This window comes from Dasypus novemcinctus, chromosome 1, assembly GCF_030445035.2.
Source record: "Dasypus novemcinctus isolate mDasNov1 chromosome 1, mDasNov1.1.hap2, whole genome shotgun sequence".
In the NCBI taxonomy this organism is placed as follows: Eukaryota; Metazoa; Chordata; class Mammalia; order Cingulata; family Dasypodidae; genus Dasypus; species Dasypus novemcinctus.
This window is the reverse complement of record NC_080673.1, coordinates 75,539,875-75,562,725: the sequence shown is the minus strand read 5'-3', so window position 1 is coordinate 75,562,725 and position 22,851 is coordinate 75,539,875. Positions and strand designations below refer to the sequence as shown.

The 22,851-nt window shown below is 34.3% G+C and overlaps 1 protein-coding gene across 5 annotated transcripts in view; it reads left to right on the top strand.

Moving 5' to 3' along the window:
• Positions 1-22,851, top strand: part of BLTP1 (bridge-like lipid transfer protein family member 1) — a 244,407-nt gene that overhangs the window by 198,258 nt on the left and 23,298 nt on the right. The window contains exons 62-75 of one of the 5 annotated variants that reach the window (XM_071214848.1): positions 1,219-1,445; positions 2,173-2,373; positions 2,579-2,709; positions 4,092-4,215; positions 6,067-6,176; positions 6,855-6,945; positions 7,477-7,539; positions 9,465-9,718; positions 10,276-10,491; positions 11,693-11,873; positions 13,004-13,205; positions 14,906-15,067; positions 15,793-15,929; positions 16,692-16,890. In XM_071214848.1, coding sequence (XP_071070949.1) covers positions 1,219-1,445; positions 2,173-2,373; positions 2,579-2,709; positions 4,092-4,215; positions 6,067-6,176; positions 6,855-6,945; positions 7,477-7,539; positions 9,465-9,718; positions 10,276-10,491; positions 11,693-11,873; positions 13,004-13,205; positions 14,906-15,067; positions 15,793-15,929; positions 16,692-16,890 — 2,298 coding nt within the window. The remainder of the gene's footprint in view (positions 1-1,218; positions 1,446-2,172; positions 2,374-2,578; positions 2,710-4,091; positions 4,216-6,066; positions 6,177-6,854; positions 6,946-7,476; positions 7,540-9,464; positions 9,719-10,275; positions 10,492-11,692; positions 11,874-13,003; positions 13,206-14,905; positions 15,068-15,792; positions 15,930-16,691; positions 16,891-22,851) is intronic. The other 4 variants (XM_058293100.2, XM_058293089.2, XM_058293107.2 and 1 more) reach the window with 4 other exon arrangements.

Below are 22,851 nucleotides of genomic sequence, written 5' to 3'. Positions count from 1 at the left end.
AACACAGTTCACCCTTCCTCCAGTTGTCGCCAATAATAGTTTCATCATTTGCTTCTGAGGCCTTATCAGAAATAACTTTAGGCTTCCAATTCCTACCAGCAGTCTCTTCAAAGCAATCTAGGCGTTTTCCATCAAGCATATTATGATTCCTCCAAAAATTACCCCTTATCCATTTATAAAATTTTTCCAGCATTTTTGGTAATTGCCTCAGACTGTACCCCACTTCTGGTACCAAATTCAGAGAGGAAGATACTGATTAAGGTTAGTAGATTTCCTTTCTCCCCTTAATATCTCCTCTTCCTTTCCCAAGGTTAGCCTCCGTGTTTATCCTAAATAAGTTAACCTCAGAAAACAGCAAGATCTACAGTCCCTACTGGCAGAGAACATGAGGAAAACATGAAAACTTGAGGAAATGTCCGGCAGCAATGTTAGAAGGGAAAGGGAATGACTGAGCAAACACGTATTGGTGAAGAGGTCACGTAAAAGTCTTTGTTGGGACTCTTGTTTATATTTGATGATAACCCACTGAAGCTAGTTTAACCAAAATAGATTATTAAAAAGATATTTGCAGATCATGCAAAAATGTAAGAATTGCTTTCTCAGGGAAGAAGAGGAACCAGGTCAATTTAGGGCCCTTCAGGAATTACTCTTCCTGAAGGAATACAGGATTTCATCTGTCTCTTGGTCTCTTTCTGGCTCTTGTCTTTGCTCCTCACTGACTGCTTCATTTTTTGTTACTAGTGACCTTCTCCTTACACATGATAGGAAACATGGCTACCAACAGTCCATGAGCCTCACTCCCTTCACTTTTAAACTCTAGAGTGGGACTGACTTTTTCTCAAGTCCAGGGAAGGGTTCTTATTTTTTCAGCTTTGACTGTCACGTGGACCAACTACAATTCTGAATAATGAGTTGGGGTCATGGCAGTTTCTTTTACAGCCATGGTACTATAAAGGATATAAAGGATAAATCAGCTTGGGGATAGAGGAGGAAATCCATAGTTCACAGAAGAAAGAAGGGTGCTGCAACAGAGTAAACAATAGATGGACAACACTATACACATACTGAAATCAATCTCATAGTCTAATTTGTCTGATCTAGCTGTGAGGAACATGGGTTATTACAAATGGCCATTATCCAATTTTTTCCTTAATTGTACTATCATTTAAATTCCTATATTCAGGACTTATCAAAAATGCTGCTTCTTTATTTAAACAGAAAGTAGTAGTGCTGGAACCTGGACACTCAATGTATTGTGGAAAATGTGCGGGATTGATGTCCACATGGATCCTAACATCGGCAAAAGACTTAATGCTCTAGGCAACACGCTTACGACACTGACCGGAGAGGAGGATGTAGATGACATTGCTGACCTAAATTCAGTAAACATAGTTGACCTGTCAGATGAGGATGAGGTTGATACTATGTCTCCCACTATCCATACTGTAAGTAAATACACTGTTAAAATGTTTCCATGTCTGGGCTTTACCCTGAGACAGGGATATTATTGACTTAATGTTATTTATTACAACATAGTTGCTATTTGTGGAGGAAGGGAGTGGTGATGCCCTGTGTCTTTATTTCATAATACACTCTTTTTATTGAGTTCTTTCTTTCATGATGAACTGTCAATCAACTTGAGCATAACCCACAGGTAATGTACTAACATTAAAAGCAAAGTGCAAGCAAATCTATAGAGACAGAAAGTAGATTAGTGGTTGCGTAGGGCTGGGGCAGTGGAGAGGAGAGGGGATGGGGAATGACTGCTAAGAGATACGGGGTTTCTGTTTGGGGTGACGAAACATTCTAAATTGAGATTGTGTGGTAGCAATCAACTTGTGAATATACTAAAACCACTGAATTGTATATTTTTAGTGTGAAAATTATTGTAAATGAATTAAATCTCAGTATTGATGTTAAAATCGAAACAAAAAAAGGAAAGTGCATGCATGCAAAATAAAGTACACATTTTAAAAATAAATATATCCATCTCTCTGTAAATTCTATTTTATCAAGTTATTTGGTTATCAAATAAAGTTATTCTCTACTTTCATTCTGGTATTGAACTTTTAAGATTATTTCAGTTATCTTTTAACTATCATGCCATGAAATAGTTTTTTCTTGGAAAGAAAGTAAAAAAAAACATATATCAACATTACTGTTCTCATTTAGAGTTCAGACGGAAGTTCAGTAAGTGGAGATGGCCACAAGCTCACCTTTGGGCAGCGACTTGTAAATCACTTACTAGGCCTGACGTCCCCAAATCAGCGCTATTCTGTTCCTGCAGAGTATCTGTGTGACTCAGAGATGTGGGACTCCCCTCAGTCTAGCCAGTCCCATTTGAAAGTATGCAGAACTCACTCATGGGGAAATGTAGGTAGCAACAAAGTAGATTCCTTATGAAAATAAAGGGATTTCAATCACTGGAGAATTCCAATCATCTTCTTAATATAGATGACTTTGATTCTTGCATGCTTTGTTTGATTTAAGTTGTTAATTTTATGGTAGTATAGATTTGCTGTGTGACTTGAGGGTGGCATGGACTTTTGATTTTTTTTATATGCTTTTGATTTTTCAGGAAGCTGCAGATTATAGAAGACAAGGAGCATCTTGTAGCCAGCCAGGAGAACTTAGAGGAAGGAAAATTATTAAGCGTATAGTGGATATCAGAGAACTAAATGAACAGGCCAAAGTAATAGATGATCTCAAGTATGTATAATGATTTTTAATTTAATTTAATATCCTCTAATAATAAATCACATGAATTTAAATATGGAAGAAACTGAATTTGGGCTGTATAACCAATTAAGCATAACATGGTCAAGAGAAGTTTAGTAACTTGCCTCTGATCATACATTCATTAGTGATAGAGTTAGGCCTGAAATCCTAGTCTAACGTTTTTTACAACCCCCAATTTCTGAGCAGCTTATGACTTATTGTTGTCACATACGCATATCTCCACATGTGTGCATACACATGTATGTACCTTTATATACATACGCAAATATATGCATTAGTTTTTTGCTAACATTACTTTTTTTCCTGGAATGCAGATTTTTAAAAAAGAAAACAAAATGAACACTTATTAAAGTACCTATTCTTAGTTTTAAGTATGCTATCTCAATTTAATCCTCACAGCATTTCTGTGAGGTTAGGTGGCATTATCCAAACCTTATAGATGAGTTCAGAGTCAAAGAATTAAAATTTGAACTCGCATGTGTCTAAATTTAAAAATTAATGCTTTTTTTTTTTTTTTTTTGCCTCCCTGTTCTAGCAGTTTTGTATAGCTGAGGTAAAGGTGTGGGTGAGTCTAGAGGGGTGTAGGGGGTAGTAATTTATTTTTCAGTATCTGTTGCCTGTTGTATGGTAGTGACTAACTTAAGTAAATTTTGCTTTATAAGGAAGATTATTCTTCTGGCCAAGCTTTGAAGTTTTTATGTTTTCCCAAAATGCGATGGTCATGCCTCATCTTTTCTAGTCTTCATTCACCTGTATCTGTATTTTTCACATTCAAGGATTTTATACAACTATATGAATTTTACATAATGAAAGGTATTGCCTAAAAACTTGTCTTTAGGGGAGCAGATGTAGCTCAGTGGTTGAGTACCTGCTTCCCATGTACAAGGGGGTTCAATCTCCGGTACCTCCTGAAAAAAACAAATCTTTTCTGTAAATTAATTACTATATAGTGATGCACATTTTCCCATTGACTTACATTACAATTGAATTTTGTTCTCAGGGAAAAAAATTATTTGAAGCAAAATACACTTCTTCCTCCAAAATATTTACCTGAGACTTAAATTTTATGTGGAATTTTTTAAATGTACTTTTCCACAGAGTAAGGCCATAGCTTTCATGAAATTGTTATATAGAGGCTCTTAACGCTGACGTGTAAGAACCATTTCTTTGAACTATAGAGAGGGCTTTTTCCACTTAGCCAGATATAGGAGTTTTAACTGTACAGAAGCTGTTGCTCTCTCCATACATAATATTTTGTATTCTGATATTGAAAGAATTACAAAAGAGTAAGCAAAAGTCATTCTTATATCATTACTTCTTTATGCTAATTGGCATGTTTGTTTTGCATCCAGAAAATTGGGTGCAAGTGAAGGAACCATAAACCAGGAAATTCAACGTTACCAGCAATTAGAGTCTGTTGCTGTGAATGACATTCGAAGAGATGTTCGTAAAAAATTACGGAGGTCCAGTATGCGAGTGAGTAAATATTAAGAATAATTTTATTAATATATACTACTTTGTAAATTTTTTTACTTTATAAAACTTATTTATGAGATGCCCATAATACTGCTACCTGATTTGTAAATATCATATTTACTGTGTACCAGGTACTATTTTAAGCACCTTACATATAGTAAGCCCATTAAATCCTCACAACAACCCTTTGAGGTAGCTTGTATTATTTTCCCCCATTTTAAAGATGAGGCAGCTGAGGTACAGAGATGCCAAGTAATTTGACCAAGGTCATATAGCCAGTAATTTAAGTGGAGTCTGGATAAAAACCCAGGTCATGAGACTTTATAGTCTCTGCCCTTAACCACCATGTTTTGTCTGCCTTTCATGAAGTCATACTTGATTTTTGGTCTCTAGCTGAAATGGAAAGTGTGAAATCTTCTGAGATGACCGTTCTTTTTATATCCATTCAGCATAGCCAGATTTGCATCTCAGCCACTATGTATTCTGAGCACTTTCTTCTTAACTTTTATTTGCAGGTATGAGTCTCTTGAAAACCAAGTTATTCATCTTTGACTCCAATGCCTATCATATTTCCTGGGATGTAGTCCAGTTGCTAAAAAATTGGAATAAATATATAAATAAATATACTGTATATAGAAATCATTCTACAGTTTATTCAAATGGAGATAGGTTACTGGTTTGCTTTGGGTCAGGTGGTCTTACTTGTTAGTAGAAAAACTATCTTGTTTTAAATAAGGTAAATTGACTTTCAAGCTTTAAAAAAAAATCATCAGAGCTCTCTTTTTTCCCCAAAATGAGGTTTTTGGTTGGCACCCCTATTCATAAAAAAAAAGATGGAGAGGTGCTAGGATGGAAGGAATGGAGATGGGCTGTGAGTCCCTGGGGCCATTGGCTTGATCTTCCCTTAGCCACCCCCAAACTGCCAGAGAAACTAGTATGAATATGATTCTAAAATATTTAAATACTTATCTTGGGCCTTTAATAATAATGAATAATGATGACCTATAATTCATAGTTCTCTATTTTAAAATTGTGATACTATCCACCTAGCAATATACTATCTAGTATATATATAAAATCATGCTGTATAATTAAAATGTTGTTTGCCTGCTTTTTGTATGGTAGTTTATACCTGGTAATTGACTGTTAAAAATAAAACTAGGGTGTGCGTGGGTTAGGGAAATTATTGGAACTACAGCTTAGTTCTTAACACTTATCTCATTTGGCATTTTCCCTACAATCCATTTACCCCTCTTGCATTCCAAATATCCATTGTATTAAAATCATCTTAACAACTAGCCCCTCAAAAGTTTGGAGAAGAGGTATCTGGAGACCAGAAGAATGTTTGTCACCTCTTCCTTTCTTTTACAATAATGAAGAGGAGTTCTGGACAGGGATGTCTCTGGTTAGCACTTGAGATCATTGGTGGCCTCTCTGTCTTCCTCCCCTACCTAGTTTCTTTCTTTCCTTCTTTTCCTCAACCCTTTCCTTATCCTTTAATTCTCATTTTTTTCTGTTTTTTTTTAATCTTTTCCTTTCTTCTCATCCTGTTTTTCTATCCCCCATCCCATTCCCATCGCCAATCTTTATCTTTTCTCCTTTTTTCTCTCAAGCCAACCAGTGACTCTTACTTTCATTACACAGCCCTCCTTTAGACTAAACAGCTGTTTCCTTCTCTACTTTGATCCATCTGTATTGTTAAGTGGCATTTCAAGTCACAATTTGAAGTAACTTGTTATTGACCTGGTTGAAACAAACTAACTTTAATAGTAGAAGTTTTTGTTTATGTGAAGTTAGATATTACAACAATAAGTAGTTACCTAAAGTCACCCTTTTTTCCCGTTTTATTAGGCTGCTTCTCTAAAAGATAAGTGGGGCTTGGGTTACAAACCAAGTTATAGCCGATCGAAAAGCATTTCTGCTTCTGGAAGACCACCTCTTAAACGAATGGAAAGGGCAAGGTAATATTTAGTTCAACCAACGAAACAAATAATAAAATCACTGAATCCTTTATCAAGGTCCATCACCTGTTTATCATATTCTAATTAGGGAAATTATAATATTAAAATAGCAAAAAATGGACCTTATTAATTGAACTCTTAATCATTGGTAATGGATACTATCAAACTAAGAAGTTTGAGGAATTCCTGTAATACATTTATACCACAGTGCAGTTTATGTAGTGTAAGCTTTTTAGTAATAAAGTACATTCCTATTTAGAGAAGTTTTATGTGTAAACTTAATAGACTCTTGAAAGAAATAAAAACATGCATACCAGTAGCTGCTGCTCTGAATTTATTAGTGAGGAAAAGTATGATTATATACATAGCATATGACAAAAATGGAAATTTTATATATTACTGAAATATGTATTGTTTCACCAGTTGATCAGCAGTATAAAATAAGAAATACGAATTGTTTAATATAGTTTAACTGTAGAAAATCTTGTGTCAATCAAAACATATCTTTTTTATGGGATGCTAAAGATTGAAAAATAGAATGCCTAATGTTAAATATTTAGATAAGATAAATATTTAGAAATGGAATATTAATGTCATTAATCAGACTTTTACAAAGTACACAGAATATTTTTTAAAAACTTAGAATACCAGTGTTTTATTACTTCATTTTATTTACAGTTCTCGAGTAGGAGAAGCTGAGGAGTTACCAGAAATCCGTGTGGATGCAGCATCTCCTGGACCTAGAGTAACTTTCAATATCCAGGATACAGTAAGGGAGATATTATCTATTAGAGATACAAATTGCTAAATAGTTTTAGTAATCACAAAATCATAGTAGTTATATAATTTCAGAATACTAATCCCAGCCTAAAAAAAAGTATGGATTATGATGGTTGAAGTGTCTATATATACCTGATAGTGGGGCACTACCCACATGCCTTCATTTGAGAGCCATGTTCAGGTGTTAGTGTTTTGCATGTAGACTAAAGATGCTGTAACAGCTGGCTCTTAGGTAGAACTCTTTTTGTTAAATAGTTTCTCTTTCAAGTAAGAGTCCACATTAAAATAGGTCTACATGAAGTATAAATATGGACTATTTGTACTTATTTATGTTTTAATTCAGAATATATAGAGTAGAGAACCAGAAATTTTAGCTTCTAAGTTGTATTCTAATTTCATGGCATGTAAAATTTTGTTAATATGTTTTTTGTTTTTTTGTGTGTATTTGTTTACCTTTAAACCATTTTTGTGTTTATTTTTTCATGAGGTTTTTTTTTTTTTCCTTGTTATTTTAATTAAGTTGAAAAATACGGTATGGGGAAGTACACCACAGTCCAACTGTCCTGGGGAAGGGTATTTTCAGGTACTTATTAAGAACAATGTAAATTTTGCTTTAAAACTAATTTAACCACCCTGAAAATCTGCTTTTAAAAGTCTTCGACTCATTTCAAACTGAACTCAGTACTTTACATAAAGCCTTGAGTGTTTGAATTCTTTTTCATGTGAATTTTTCATAAACCCTTGCATGAACATGTTTTAGTTCTATATTTCAATGTAGTTTAATATTATTTTAACCTTTAAAGTTAAAAATACAGAGACTAAATCAGCTCATCAAATCAACTCACCAATCGTGAACCAAAACCTGAAATTCATTGCAATTATTTGCTGAATCTTAAGTGAATCTCTTTTATTCTACATTCAGCTACAAAATGAATCTTTAAAAGCCAAAGATTAGTCGACTACTTCAAACTAAAATCAAACCCAACTCAGAACAACAAATTAATCATTGAATTATTTCTTTTGAGTTATTGATATAAAAGCATGTATAAAAGCAATGTATTTTAAAAATTATCCTCATTTTCAAAACAGTATGGAAAATGTGCTTCAGATCACTGACAAACTGAATTAATATTTTTCTAAGCCAAATAATTCCCTTAATTCATAGACGCAAAAGTGAATTAAAACATAAAGCCACATATATGAATCTTTGTCTAGAATTTTTCTCTCAAGTTACATTGAAAAAACTGGCATTTTTCCATACATATTTTGTTTCTGTTCCTCCTCTCTCTAAAACTAGAGTCTCAGCATATATTCCTTAATCATACTGAATTCAGTCATAATGAATTTTAAGAAGTGTAAGATTGTAATATGTCGTGAGCTTGGCAAGTATGTCCTTTTTTCTAAAAAAGAACTTGGAAATAGATCATTTACACAAAATCAAATGGATTCTGCTAATTAAGTGATTATTAAAGGCATGAATATTTGAATTGATTAAAGTTCTATTTTAAAAATCAGTGTACCTACTTGTAAAAATGTATATAAAAATCGTAAAGTACAAACGATAATTAAGGCATGATTTATTATTTTACAAATTAAGTTTTATCTACATAAACTCTTATCACATTTTCTAAAAATTGCAGACATTCTGATAAAATAAATAAAATGTTATAGACAAATTTCTTGAGTACCATGTATATTATATAAATAGCCAGATTCTGCAAATGTTTGAAATTTTGACTGAGGATTTCACTATTAGTAGCACCCAATAATTTTTAAATAAATTGCATTTCCTTACACATTACACTTTACAAAGGGTTATATTCTCAAATGATAATCAAGCAACCCTGTGAAATTGAAAATAGAAATTAGGTCATAGGAAGTTCTGTTCATTTTGGACCTACTTAAAAAACGGTGGTCTCCAAATGCAGTCCTTGGTTAGTGGCATGGTGTTTATACAAACTTTATTAGCCTTAAAATACAGCATATACTTAAGTTTGATTGATTGATATGTATTTAATTACCCAACTATTTATGTGTTTTTCTTCAGCCCATTAGGGGCTCATTTTGTATTAGCTGAATCCACAAAAACCATCACAAGTATCATGAGATGATAATATGCTCTACTGACACTGCATGCTCTTCCATCACTAATTGCTCTTCCATTCTGATTTACAGTTGATCTCATTGTCTCCTTTGTTTCATATATTTAACTTCTACTTTAAAGAATTACAATGTATGCTAATTAGTTTATGTTTATGTAAAGTAAAACTAAGTTTTTGTGAGTCAGCGATATAATTTTCTGTGGTTTGGCACTCTGCTTCCTTCCTTGTTGTGCCATATCCTATGTTCATAAATCTGGCCTTTCAGTTCAGAACAAGGAAATTCAAATCTTGAGAGTATTTAAAAATGCTAAACCTGATGTATATATAAATATATATAATTTTTTTTTTTAATTTGAGAAGGACTTATAATATGAACCTGAATCATGTTTTCTTACTTTACAATCAGTTTCCAGAGGAGACAGAACTGGACCTTTTGTCAGTAACCATTGATGGTCCATCCCATTATTCATCAAATAGTGAAGGATCATGTTCCGTGTTCAGTTCTCCCAAAACTCCTGGAGGCTTTTCACCAGGCATTCCTTTCCAGCCTGAAGAGGGTCGACGGGATGACAGTTTGTCTTCTACCAGTGAAGAATCTGAGAAGGATGAAAAGGAAGAAGAGCATGAGAGGGAAAGGTTTTATATTTATAGGAAACCCCTGTGAGTAAACTTCTGTTTTAAGTCTTTAGGTAGTATTTCACAATGTGGAGCTAAGCCTAAAGGTTTACATATGACTGCTTACTTTTAAAGGAAAAATCTTAATGTGTCTAGCCTGAGTTAAACCAAGACATGCATTCATATAATTTAGCTCCAAATGGTATCATTTTTCTTCCTTTCCCTATGCGTCTGTCTTATTAAAATCTGGAAAATAGTACTTAAATGTTACAGTTTGGGAAAATGAAATCCCCTGCAAATTATAGAATACAGTTTATGCACTTATATTCAAACTTGTTAATAGTAATGATTATGCAAGTGTCCTCAAGACCTAGCACATTACTGGCACAGAGTAGTTCCCAATACTAGTTGTTGGACAAAATATGATTCCAGTACACTTAGGAAAAACCTCAATCAGTATGAGCTAATTGAGTAATTTGTGTGAATTTATGTAATAATAAAATTTATTTACAGACTGTTTTTCACTATAACATGTTGGAAAATGGTTTGTTAAAAAGTCTTTTTGTTTTATTGCAATGTAGTAACAGTTGTTCGTTTTGTAGCCATACATCTCGTAAGAAAGCAACAGGCTTTGCTGCTGTTCATCAGCTATTTACAGAACGTTGGCCAACAGTACCAGTCAACCGAAGTCTTAGTGGCACAGCTACAGAGAGAAATATTGACTTTGAACTTGATATACGTGTTGAAATTGATAGTGGAAAATGTGTACTCCACCCAACTACCCTTCTACAAGAACATGATGATATAAGCTTGAGAAGGTAAGAAAATATTAGAAAAGATGTATAACTTCATCTGTTGGAGATCTATTCAGATATCACTGAACTATAATGAACATTTTTTTCCACAAGTCCCAAAATGCATATTTTAGAATTTAATAATTGTTCAGATGGTTGAGGTTATTTGTGTAACATTTAATTTCTTTAAATAAGTGTGTGATATTTTCTAGCAACTAGAAATGGATGCGTAATTTAGAGTTTGAAAATGTTTTCATTAAAGTGGTTATATCTTTGAAATTCTCCTTGAAATAGCATGAATATTTCAGTCTCCGTCCATGTATTATACACATTTCAATTTTAAAGAACAGTGCAGTATTCACAGGTAAATTTTGAAAGTTTTGCTGAGTTCATAAAAGAATAAGAATGGAAAACAGTTGTACAGAGAGGCCTTAGTAGACTGGAATATTGTTAAGGATATAACTGCAGTTTTGCTATTTGTTCCCATCATTAACTATATGGTAATAGAAGCAGGCTTAACATCATTTTTTTCTTTGAATCTTCATTTTGCTTTTATTTCCTAATATAAAAAAAAAACTGATAAGAACACCAACAATAATTGAATGGGTAAGTTGTAAGTGGGTGGAGATGGAGATAAAGCAAAAATGGCAGAGTGGTGACAACTGTCGATGCTGGGTGATAGGTACTTACAGGGGACTTCACTATACCATTCTGTTTCATTTGTATTTTGAATTTTTCTGTAAGAGAAAATTTTGTGAATAGTCTGTTTAATGGGGATTTTATAAAATGAGAGGGGAAGATAAAATCATTTTGAACAGTTAAAATCTCTTACAAATATATTGATAATAAAAAGAATGACTACTACAATGCACTCATATTTTAGGTTGAATCAAATAATTTGCTGATATCCAGCTGTTTTTTCTACCTTTCCAAATGGCAGTTTCATATGGTTCAACTTAATAAGTTGAAGTATTCAAGTGGAACAGTTGTGACCTTAAGTAAAAACAAAGGTAACATCTCTATGTTATAGAACATACAACATTAAAACCATCAGTGCAAGGTATTAGCCATTCTAGGTAGAGACACTGGTAAGCTCTTCTTTTTCAACTCTATTAATAAAAGATTGTATTCCATTTTCTGACTAAATGAAAGTTTGTTTTTAAACAAAAGAAAAGAAGTTAAATGTATCCTTTTTCAAAAAGACAAAATATTTTTCTCTCTGTAGGAGTTATGATCGAAGTTCCAGGAGCTTAGATCAAGATTCTCCTTCAAAAAAGAAGAAGTTTCAAACTAATTATGCTTCTACTACCCATTTAATGACTGGCAAGAAAGTGCCATCATCTCTACAGACAAAGCCTACTGACTTGGAAACAACAGTATTTTACATTCCTGGAGTTGATGTAAAGGTATAAATGTAATTGTCTAGGATAAGGAATAAGATTATTAGTAGCAATGTTTGTTTTCTATAATATTTGTTCTTCCTTTAACCATTATATTAAAAATGTGATTTTCTGATCTTTTTTTCCCTTAACATTCTGAACATAAGAATCCCAACATTGTGAGGTGCCATTTCTTTTATCCAGCTTTTTCCTTGAAAGTTTGGCAGAAAGAAAATAAAGACAAAATATAATACTTACTTATAGTTATGGGTATTTCCCCTTCCCCCATAAGTATTGCAGTGTCTTAAGTTCTAGAGGAACCCTAGAAGAATCACATGGTTGTTATCTTTTTTGTACATCACTATTCATTACTAACGTACTTGTTGAACCTCATCTAATGCAACATTATTAAACAGTTATTTTTTTAGGTTCTAGAATTATTAAATCCTAGAATGTTAAGCTGGAAAGAACTTTGAAGGTTATCTGAGATTAATTTTTAATTTTAAAAGTGAAAATAACTTAAGAAGCTTGCCAGGATCACAAAGCTAACTTGTCAGAGCTAGAACTGAGTCTTCTGACTCCTGGACCAGTGTTTATTCTATCATATTTTTCTATATTTCTTAGTTTTCCTCCTCTGTATAATATATTTTTTAAAATTTATTGAAGTATATCACTCATACCTAAACAAACATAAGCAATAAGTGTATAATAATAGTTGTGAACTTACAAAACACACTTATATAACATCATACAGGACTCTTATAACTCACCCTACCGCCAATAACTTGCGTTGTTGTTAAACCTTTTTAACTAATGATTTAAAGAGCATTGTCAAAATATTACAACTAAACAAAGTATTTTCCCCCCAACCAATCCTATTATTATTATCTATCGTTTGTTAATGAACATACATAAACAATTAAGTGAATAGTACAAGTTGCGAAATTACAAAGCAAACATGCATAACATCACACAGGGGTCCCATACATCAACCCTCCACCAACACCTTGCATTGCCATGAAACGTTTGTTACAAATAATGAAAGAATAATTGTCAAAATCTTACTACTAATCATAGTCCTTGTCTTACATTTGGTGTGTTTTACCCCCAACCCACCCTATTATATTAATTTTGAAAGTTTATTTGTTTCAATACAGTTGCATTACAATTCCAAGACTCTTAAGACTGAATCACCTAATGCCTCCAGAGGATCTTCCTTGCCAAGAACACTTTCTAAAGAGTCAAAGCTGTATGGTATGAAAGATAGTGCAACATCTCCTCCTTCTCCTCCTTTACCTTGCACTGTTCAGAGCAAGACTAACACCTTACTTCCTCCCCAACCCCCACCTATTCCTTCAGGTATTTAAGGAGAATATACTCTGTTTTTGTTGTTCTTGTTTTGTTTTGATCCGTCTTAATTGTTAGTCACCTCCTACTTACTCTTTCGAGACTTTCTTTCAAATTTAAATGTGTAAGTAAGATGGACATAAGCTTGTTAATAGTGACTGTACAAAAGTCACATATGGAAACATGGGTCAACTTCTTTTAGCTATTTTTCAAATTTTAGAATATAAGTTGCTACAGTAAAGTTAATAAGTTTACTTCATTAAATGTTTAGGTCTATGTATATTTAGGAAAGGATAGTTTTTATGTGGTTCAAACTTGGAAACTTTTGATATAGATGGAGATATCAAACATATACATTAAAAGAGTATGTTAGGCTTAGCCACAACTCTTAGTTATCTATAGCTGTATAGCAAATTACCCTCAAATTAAATGGTTTATAAACAAAAACACAGTTTCTGTGAATAAGAAATTCAGGAGCAGTTTGGCTGGGTGAATTTGGCTTAGGGTCTTTCATGAGGTTGCAGTGAAGATATTGGGTAGGGCTGCGGCTATCTGAACACTTGAATGGGGCTGGAAAATCTGTTTTCAGTGGATCCCATTCACATGGCTGGAAAGCTAGGGCATCAGTTCCTCCCCACATGATTACTTAAGTGTTCTCATGACACAGTGGTTAACTTCCTTCTAGAGGACTGATCTGGAAGAGAACAAGGCAGAAGCCACAGTATCTTTTATGGCTTAGCCTCAAAAGTCAGATATACTATCCCTTCCACCCTATATTACTGGTCATACATGTCAGCCCTATTCACTGTATTAGGGAGCTACACAAGGACATGAATACCAGTTGGCAAGGCTCATTGGGAGCCATCTGGGAAGCTGTCTATAAAACTGCATGATACTATCTTATATGTATAGTAGAATTTACAAGAAGGGAATATAAGGGTTGATGAGAATTGAGTTTCATTTTGAAATGGATCTTGATATATAGATCCTTAAAAATAGGCAATAATCATGTTAATAATGCCTAAAGTTTTTATGTCACTTTTCAACTGATAAGACATGCCTGTATTCATTGAGCTCAACAGAAATTATTATCTGCATTTTATAAATGAGGGAAGTTAAGGCTCATAGAAGTTGAATGTCTTTCCTAAGTTTACACAACTAATAAATGTTTGGGTTGGAAACCTATGCCATCTAAGTCTTAGTTATTCTACTCATTTTACTGAAATGGAAATATCTCATTAGTTAGAAGGAAAGAGAGACAGCAGCCTAGGAAGAGAAGCATTATGTGCACCTGCTAAGAAGGTGCACAGCAAGGAAATAGGAAAGCCAGAAAACAATGAGAGTTTTCCTTACTTGCCACTGAACATCGTTAGAGTTTTCTGTATCTCATTTCTAAAGTGGACAAAAGGATTAATGTTAATGAGAGACTTAGCAAGGTATAAAGTTGAACAATTGAACCAATATTTGTGATGTAGAGCAAATAGGAATAACCTTTATTTTATAACATTAATCATCTTTGTATTCTAACATTCATGTATCATTTCTATCAACCTGCTTTTTTTTTTATTACCTTTTCATACAGTCTTAGACTTAAGGTGCTTCACCTGATTAAACTGTCTTATAGTTCTAATTTCTCACTAAATTATCTTATATTTTGTTGGACCTATTTATTAAACTCCATTGAATGTACCTCACATTTATACATGTTCTAGCCAAAGGAAAAGGAAGTGGAGGAGTGAAAACAGCCAAGTTATATGCCTGGGTAGCACTTCAGTCATTGCCAGAAGAAATGGTTATTAGTCCCTGCCTATTAGACTTTCTGGAAAAGGCTCTGGAAACTATCCCAATTACACCAATTGAACGGAATTATACAGGTAAGGATCTTCCTTTTATACTTAACTCACTTTTCTTATCACATATGGGGCCTATTACTTAGAAGATATATATGATCCATTCAATGATAAATATAAAATAGTTATAAAACTTAAAAAGGAAATTGAGAGATCATCTAGTCCTCATTTATCAATAAGGAAACTAAGTCCTGGTGCGATATGATTTTCCCAAAGCCACAGCTTGTTAACAAAATTAACAACTCTGCATTCTTAGTATTGAACTATATCTTTTATACTATTTCTGGACTTGAGTTGAAAAAAGATTTTGTACAGGAACTAATGGCATCTATTGGCATGGCTAGAAGACCCTAGATCTGGGAGAAAGATTTAGAAGGAAAGTGGTGTTAGGAAGAAGAGGTTATATGTTTGATAATAGGTTATTAAAACTAAACCCAGTTTGAGGGGAAATGTTCATTTTCCTGGTTTGCATAGGGTCACACTTTATTTTCTCTTGGGGGCATAATAACTTGTTTTCTTCATACAGTTTTGGTATAGCAACAGGCAAATTTGAGTTTGGAGATATGAGCAAGAGGTTTGAATCAGGAATTATGTATAGAATGATGGGTGTCTGTACCCCTAAATAGCTTAACTTAATCCATGAGGTATCTGTACCCTTGATCTCAGAAACAACATAAGAGAAAATTATTTTTAATGAATAGTTTGCCCTTGTATTTACCAATAAGACTTAAAACTAAATATTTCAACAGCTGTCAGCTCACAAGATGAAGATATGGGACATTTTGAAATACCAGATCCTATGGAAGAATCAACAACATCATTAGTATCATCTTCAACATCTTACTCTTCCTTCCCTGTAGATGTTGTGGTTTATGTTCGAGTTCAGGTGATATACATTGTCTAATCCTTTTTCATTTTAAAGAAAAAAAAAAATTCTTCCTAAGTTTGTTTGAACAAACAAGCATGATTTCCTTTTTGAAGTTTACTTTGGACCTATAGGATGTCTTTGATGGCTTTTAGGTTTCCTGAACCTTCAGGAAGTATTTGTAAAACTTTATGTGTATATTTACTTTTCTGTTGAGAAGTTTCATAGATCTTTATGTTTTTAAAATTTTAATTTCATACTTGTGTGGTGAAAAAAATAAAAGTATGTAAGTTAAAACCCTTTTTTAGTATTTTTTGCTTTTTTAGTATGGCACCTTGTCTTCTTGCTATTATGCTCCTTTCTGGACAGTTACAGTAAATAATTGAGATAGAAAGTTACAATAATCCCTTTGTTAGAATTATTGCTAAGACTTTTCAATTTAAATAAAAGGGATATTACTTCCTTGAAAAACTTGATTATGAATAACTATGAGTATAATATCTTTAAATTTTTGAAAATCTAAATGTACTGCTCAGAGATGACTCCTCAAATAATTTAGTTTTTTTAAAATGATGCCATTTTGTTAATATATTTGGTTCATGTATCATCCTTCTATTAGAAAAAACTAGGACACTTTGTCAAATGAGTAAACATGGTAAGAAATTTGGTATATATGGATTGAAATTAAATGGAACTTTTGGAATCCAATATGAAATTTTTTAACCATCCAGATCCTAAAAAAGTTTGTTTGTTTGTTTGTTGTTGGTTTTTTTTACATTTTAGCCCTCACAGATCAAGTTCAGCTGTTTACCAGTGTCAAGAGTAGAATGCATGCTAAAACTGCCATCCCTGGATTTGGTATTTTCTTCAAACCGAGGAGAACTCGAGACTTTAGGGACTCCATATCCTGCAGAGACTTTATCTCCTGGAGGTAATGCTCAGAGTGTAACAAAGACCTCTGCAAGCAAAACTGGAATACCAGGTATAGAAACATTATTGTATTCCTCTGGTATAAGCCCAAATACTATTTTTAAATAAATAATATTTTCATAGTAATTAATAAATACTGTTTTTAAATAAATTTGGAAAAGACTATTTTAGAAATAGAATATTTATAGAAAAAAAATCTATAGTATACCAAAGTTTTCAGTATATTTTATGTGTTTACTAGAACTTGTGTATCCTTTAGTTTTTATTTTTAACCAAATGACAGAAATATTTTGTTGTTGGCTTGAGTGTTCACGGGGCAAGCACTATAAAGTAAGTGACCTCTAATAATATATGTGCTCAAGTAATTTTTTAAATTGTGGTAACATACATACAACTTAAAATTCTTGTTTAACCACTTCCAATTATATAGTTTAGTGGTGTTAATTACATTCACAACATTATGCTCCCATTACCACCATCCATCACCCCAAACAGAAACTGTGTATCCATTCAGCATTAGCTCCTCATTCCCTCTTCCCTCTAATCTCCTTTCTGTCTATAAATCTGAATATTCTAAGTGAAATCATAAAATGCCTGTTCTGTTTGTGTCTGGCTTATTTCACTCAAAATGATTTCTTCAGGATTCATCCATGTTGGAGCATGCATCAGAACTTTATTCCTTTTTATGGATGATTGTTATTCTATTGTATGTATATACCATATTTTGTTTATCTGTTCAACTGTTGATGGACACATTTTGGCTATTGTGAATAATGCCTCTATGAACTTTGGTATACAAATATCTGATGTAGTCCCTGCTAAAAAGTAAGTATTCTTATGGGTATGAATCTAGAAGTGAGATTGTCAGGTCTTATGGTAATTCTGTGTTTAACTTTTTGAGGAACCACCAAACCATTTTTCACAGCAGCTGGACCATTTTACACTCTTACCAACAATGTTGAGGGTTCCTGTTTCTCTGCATCCTCATCAACACTTGTTGTTTTCTGTTTTTTAAATAATAGCCATTCTGCTAGGTGTGATGTGGTATTTTGCTGTGGTTTTGATTTGCATGCATTTCCGTAATGGCTAATGAAGTTGAACATCTTTTGCATGCTTAATGGCCATTTATATATCTTTTATTTTTTAATTTTTTATTTTTTGCTTATTTTAAATTTTTATATTTACTTATTTTAAAAAACTTTAGATTATATAAATGTTACATAAAAAATTTAGAGGATTCCCAATGTCCCACTCTCTCCCCCTCTAGCACTTTTTGACATTAATAACATCCTTCATTAATGTGGTACATTTGTTACAACTGATGAACACATATTGAAGCATTGCCACTAACTGTGGATTATAGTTTACATTATATTTCACACTGTCCTGCAAAATTTTGTAAGTTATAACAAAATTTTTAATGGCCTGTATCCATCATTGCACTGTCATACAGGACAATTCCAATGTCCCAAAAATGCCCACATTTTACATATATTTTTCTGTCTCTCTCCCCTCAGAACCTCCAGTCTCTAATACCTCCACATCAATGATAAAAGTTCTTCCATTGCTAAAATAATAATAAGTCTATAGTAGAATAATAGTAACTCTACTTTAGTCCATTGTTCACTCCCCAATCTTGAGTATTTGGGGATGGTGATGCCCACATGCCTCTAATTCAGAGGGGGTTTAGATCCCATGGAGTAGATAGATGGACCTATCTTGCTTACAGTAGCAGACTCTCTGTTCCTTGGGATGGGCATTGTCCATCATCATTACCTTATTAGTTGTCCTGGGTGAGTCCCATGAACTGGAGAGTAGGTGTTGCAACTCCGCTGAGATTCATGGCCCAACTGGCACATGGATGGATCAAAGATTAAAGTCTCTTAGACTACACTTATCAAGTATAATACTAACCATAGGTTCAAACAGAAGGAGAGGAAAAACCATGTGTAAGGAAACCACAAATCAGTCCAGCTCTGTCTCACTGGGGAGGATAAATTCCAGGGTAAGACCTGCTGGCAGGGTGCCAAACTCCTGAGCTGCCTGCCCTGCCTATAGTGTCTGGATGTCTCTAGAGCTCTCAGGAGTCCCAATATTTGAGGCAATATTTACTGTGGCAGTCAGTGAGATACTGCTGTGATGTGCATAAGCATAACCTCTGGAATGACTTCCCTACTCACTTTGAAATCTCTTAGCTATAAGAACTCATTTGTATTTACCATTTCTCTCTTATAATAAAGGTCTTTTTCCAGGTGCATTGCAAGTTGGCACTTGGTAATAAACCCTCAGTGCCAGGGAGGCTCATTCCTGGGAGTCATGTCCCACGCTGGGGGGAAAGTAGTGCCTTTATATGCTGAATTTGGCTTAGAGAGAGGCCACATTTGAGCAACAAGGAGACCCTCAGGAGGTACTCTTAGGCAACATATAATACTAGGCTAAGTTTCAATTTCAAAAGAAAAGGTTAATAAGTACGATGATCAGTATCAAGGGCCCAGTGCTGTGGTCCATCCTCCTCCACTAGGCACCACCGCTGTACTCAGGGGGTTCTTACTGTCCTATTAGAAAATGTAACAAAACTCCCCAGGATGGGAATTCAGTATTCTTTCAGTTATTGTGTGGATCTCCACCCACTGTGACAATGCCCCATGAATACTTGAACACATTCTTATGCCTTAGAAGTATGCCCCAGATGGGCCTCTTCCCATGCATCTCACTATCACCAACCCCAAACCAATATTCCTCCCCTGTCACCATTGTGACCCTTCTGTGATCCAAAACCTCTCCAAAGATGAAGCCAAGAAAACCAAATAAAAATAAGAAAATGAAATAATGCTAGTTTTAAAAATAACATGTTATTTTTTTAAATTTTCAGTTGTCTTGTATGTACAGTGACATTTTCCTTTGTATACTCCCACAGTGTCTTTTTTACTGTATTTTATTTTCAGAGGAGCTTTAAGTTACAGAAAAGTCATGTAAAGAATATAGGGTATTCCCATACACATAACATCCTTCCCCTATCAATAACATTTTCCCCTTCCCCTATCAATAACATTTTACATGCAACTGGTACTTTTGTTACAATTAATATTCAAATATCGAAGCATTGCTACTAACCATGGTCAATCGTTTACATTATGATTTACATTTTGGACCATACACTTTTATACATGCTGACAAAATTTAAAATGGCCTGTATCCGTTATTGCAAGATCATGCAAGAACAATTCCAATGCCCTAAAAATACCCTATGTTCCTTCTATTCTATTCTTCCCTCTCCCTCCTCTCATGATCTATGGTAACAACTGAGTTTCACTTTTTGAAGAATAAGATTCATAGTTACTTGCAATAATATTGAGAGCTTGACTTATTGTTCTGTTTTCTTTTATTAGGCACTGCCTATGTTCTCAATAAATTCTTTCCCCACTATTTGTGAATGTAGCAGGACTCCCCAGGATTGGAGTTTAATATGGTATGGGTCTCCATCCACTGATATAATACACTACGACAAGATGAATACTTACATATTCCATAGAAGCATGCCCCAGGTGCACCTTCTCCTGTATGCACGCCCCTCACATCCAACAATATTCCAAAAGAATGTTCCTAACATTGTAATTTTAACCACAGACCTGCAAATCCCCAGAGTTCAACTTCTTCCTCTAGCCCTCCCCCCAGTTCCATGGATAGTCCAACCCAACCCCCCCTCCCATACTCTATCCCCCTCATAGACCAGCACCACTGAACCCAGTAACATCACTGCACCATTGTCAAACCCATCCACTGTCATAACCACACCCTTCCACCTTATCATAAATGTTGTCTTTGTGGGCATTGACTCACAACCCTCTGTTCCCTTTCTGTCTCCTATCAGTCTGTCTTCCAGACTCTCTATCTGTGAGTCTGCTCAGTTTGCTTAATTCATATCAGTTAGGTCATGCAGTATTTGTCCTTCAGTGCCTGGCTTACTACACTCAACATAAGGTCTTCAAGATTCACCCATGTTGTCACATGTGTTAATACTGCATTCCTTCTTACAGCTGAGTAATATTCCACTGTATGTATATACCACAATTTGCTTATCCATTCCTTTGTTGATGGGCATTTGGATTGCTTCCAACTTTTGGCAATGGTGAATAATGCTACAGTGAACATTGGTATGCATATATCTGTTCGTGTCCCTGCTTTCCATTCTTCTGGATATATTCCCAGCTGTGGGATTGCTGGATCATATGACAGTTCTACACTTAGATTCCTGAGGAACCAGCAGACTGTCCTCCACAATGGCTGCACCATTCTACATTCCCACCAGCAGTAGATAACTGTTCCCTTTCCTCCACATCCTCTCCACATTTTCAGTCCTCTGTTTTTTTAATAGCCAACAGTCTAATGGGTATAAGATGATATCTCATTATAGTTTTGATTTGTTTTTCCCTAATAACTAGTGATGTTCAACATCTTTTCATGTGCTTTTTAGCCATTTGTCTAATTGTCTATTCATATCACTTGCCCATTTTTTAAATGGGTTGCTTGTCTTTTTATTTGTGAGATATAGGATTTTTTTTTATATACTGGATATTAGGCCATATTGGATAGATGGTTACCAAATATTTTTCCCATATATATCTTCTTTAAAGAAACATCAGTTCAAATCCTTTGCCCATTTTGGGAGGGACTTATTTGCTTTTTGTTGTTGAGTTGTAGGAGTTCTTTATACATTCTAGGTAATAAACACATACCAGACTTAAAGCTTCTAAATATTTTCTCCCATTCTGTAAGTTGTCTTTTCACCTTTTTGATAATGTACAAAACATTTTTTTTAAAGATTTATTTATTTATTCATCCCCTACCCCCTCGTTTTCTGCTCTCTCTGTCCATTTGCTGTGCATTCTTCTGTGTCTGCTTGTCTTCTCTTTAGGCGGCAGTGGGAACTGATCCTGAGACCTTCCACAGTGGGAGAGAGGTATTCAATTTCTTGCACCACCTCACCTCCCTGGTCTGCTGTGTCTCTTCTTGGCTCTCCTCTCTGTCTCTTTTTGTTGCATCATCTTGCTGCACCAGCTCTCTGCTCAGGCCATCTTGCCATGCAGGCCAGCCCTCATCTCAGGCAAGCTCGCTGCGTGGGCTAGCACTCTGCATGGGCCAGCACTCCACTCAGGCCAGCACACCCCATGGGCCAGTACTCCATGTGGGCCAGCTTGCCTTCACCAGGAGCCCCAGGAATTGAACCCTGGACCTCCTACATGGTAGGCGGGAGCCCAGTCACTTCAGCCACATCCATTTCCCTGCACAAAAGTTTTTAATTTTGATCAAGTACAATTTATCTATTTTTTTCTTCTGTTGCTTGTGTCATGCTTTTGGTGTCATATCTAAGAATCCAGTGTCTAATACAATCCAAGGTCATAAAGATATTCCATTATGTTTTCTTCTAAGAGTTTTATAGTTTTAGCTCTTGTATTTAGGTTGCTGATCCATTTTAAATTAATTTTTATATATGGTTTAAGGTTGGAGTTACTTTCATTGTTTTTCATGTGAATATCCAGTTTCAGTTTCACAGCACCAGTTATTGAAGAAACTATTCTTTCCCCATTGAGTGGACGTGACTCCCTTGTTGAAAATCAGTTGGGCAAAGTGTTCAAGTACTTTTGAATGTTTTATTTTATGCTAGATTTTTACATATAAGAGGTATCAATATTGCAAATGGGAAATAATAGCCATAATTCTACTTTTCTAGGATTTTTTATGACCCTGAATAAAAATTGTATCAGATATATATATTTTTTTAATTCGTACATTTGTTACCTAACCCAAATGTGATTCTTAAAGGTTTTGTTTTTAAAACAGAACTGATGATTTTCCTGAAGAAATAATCACTTCACTATATTAATGCTCCATGCCATCTCTGCCCTAAAAATTATGTAGCTATCACAAATACAAAGGACAAAGATTTGATCAAATATTTTCAAAGAAAAAAAAATAGATTGAATAAAAATTCATAAAAGAACTGGCATATATT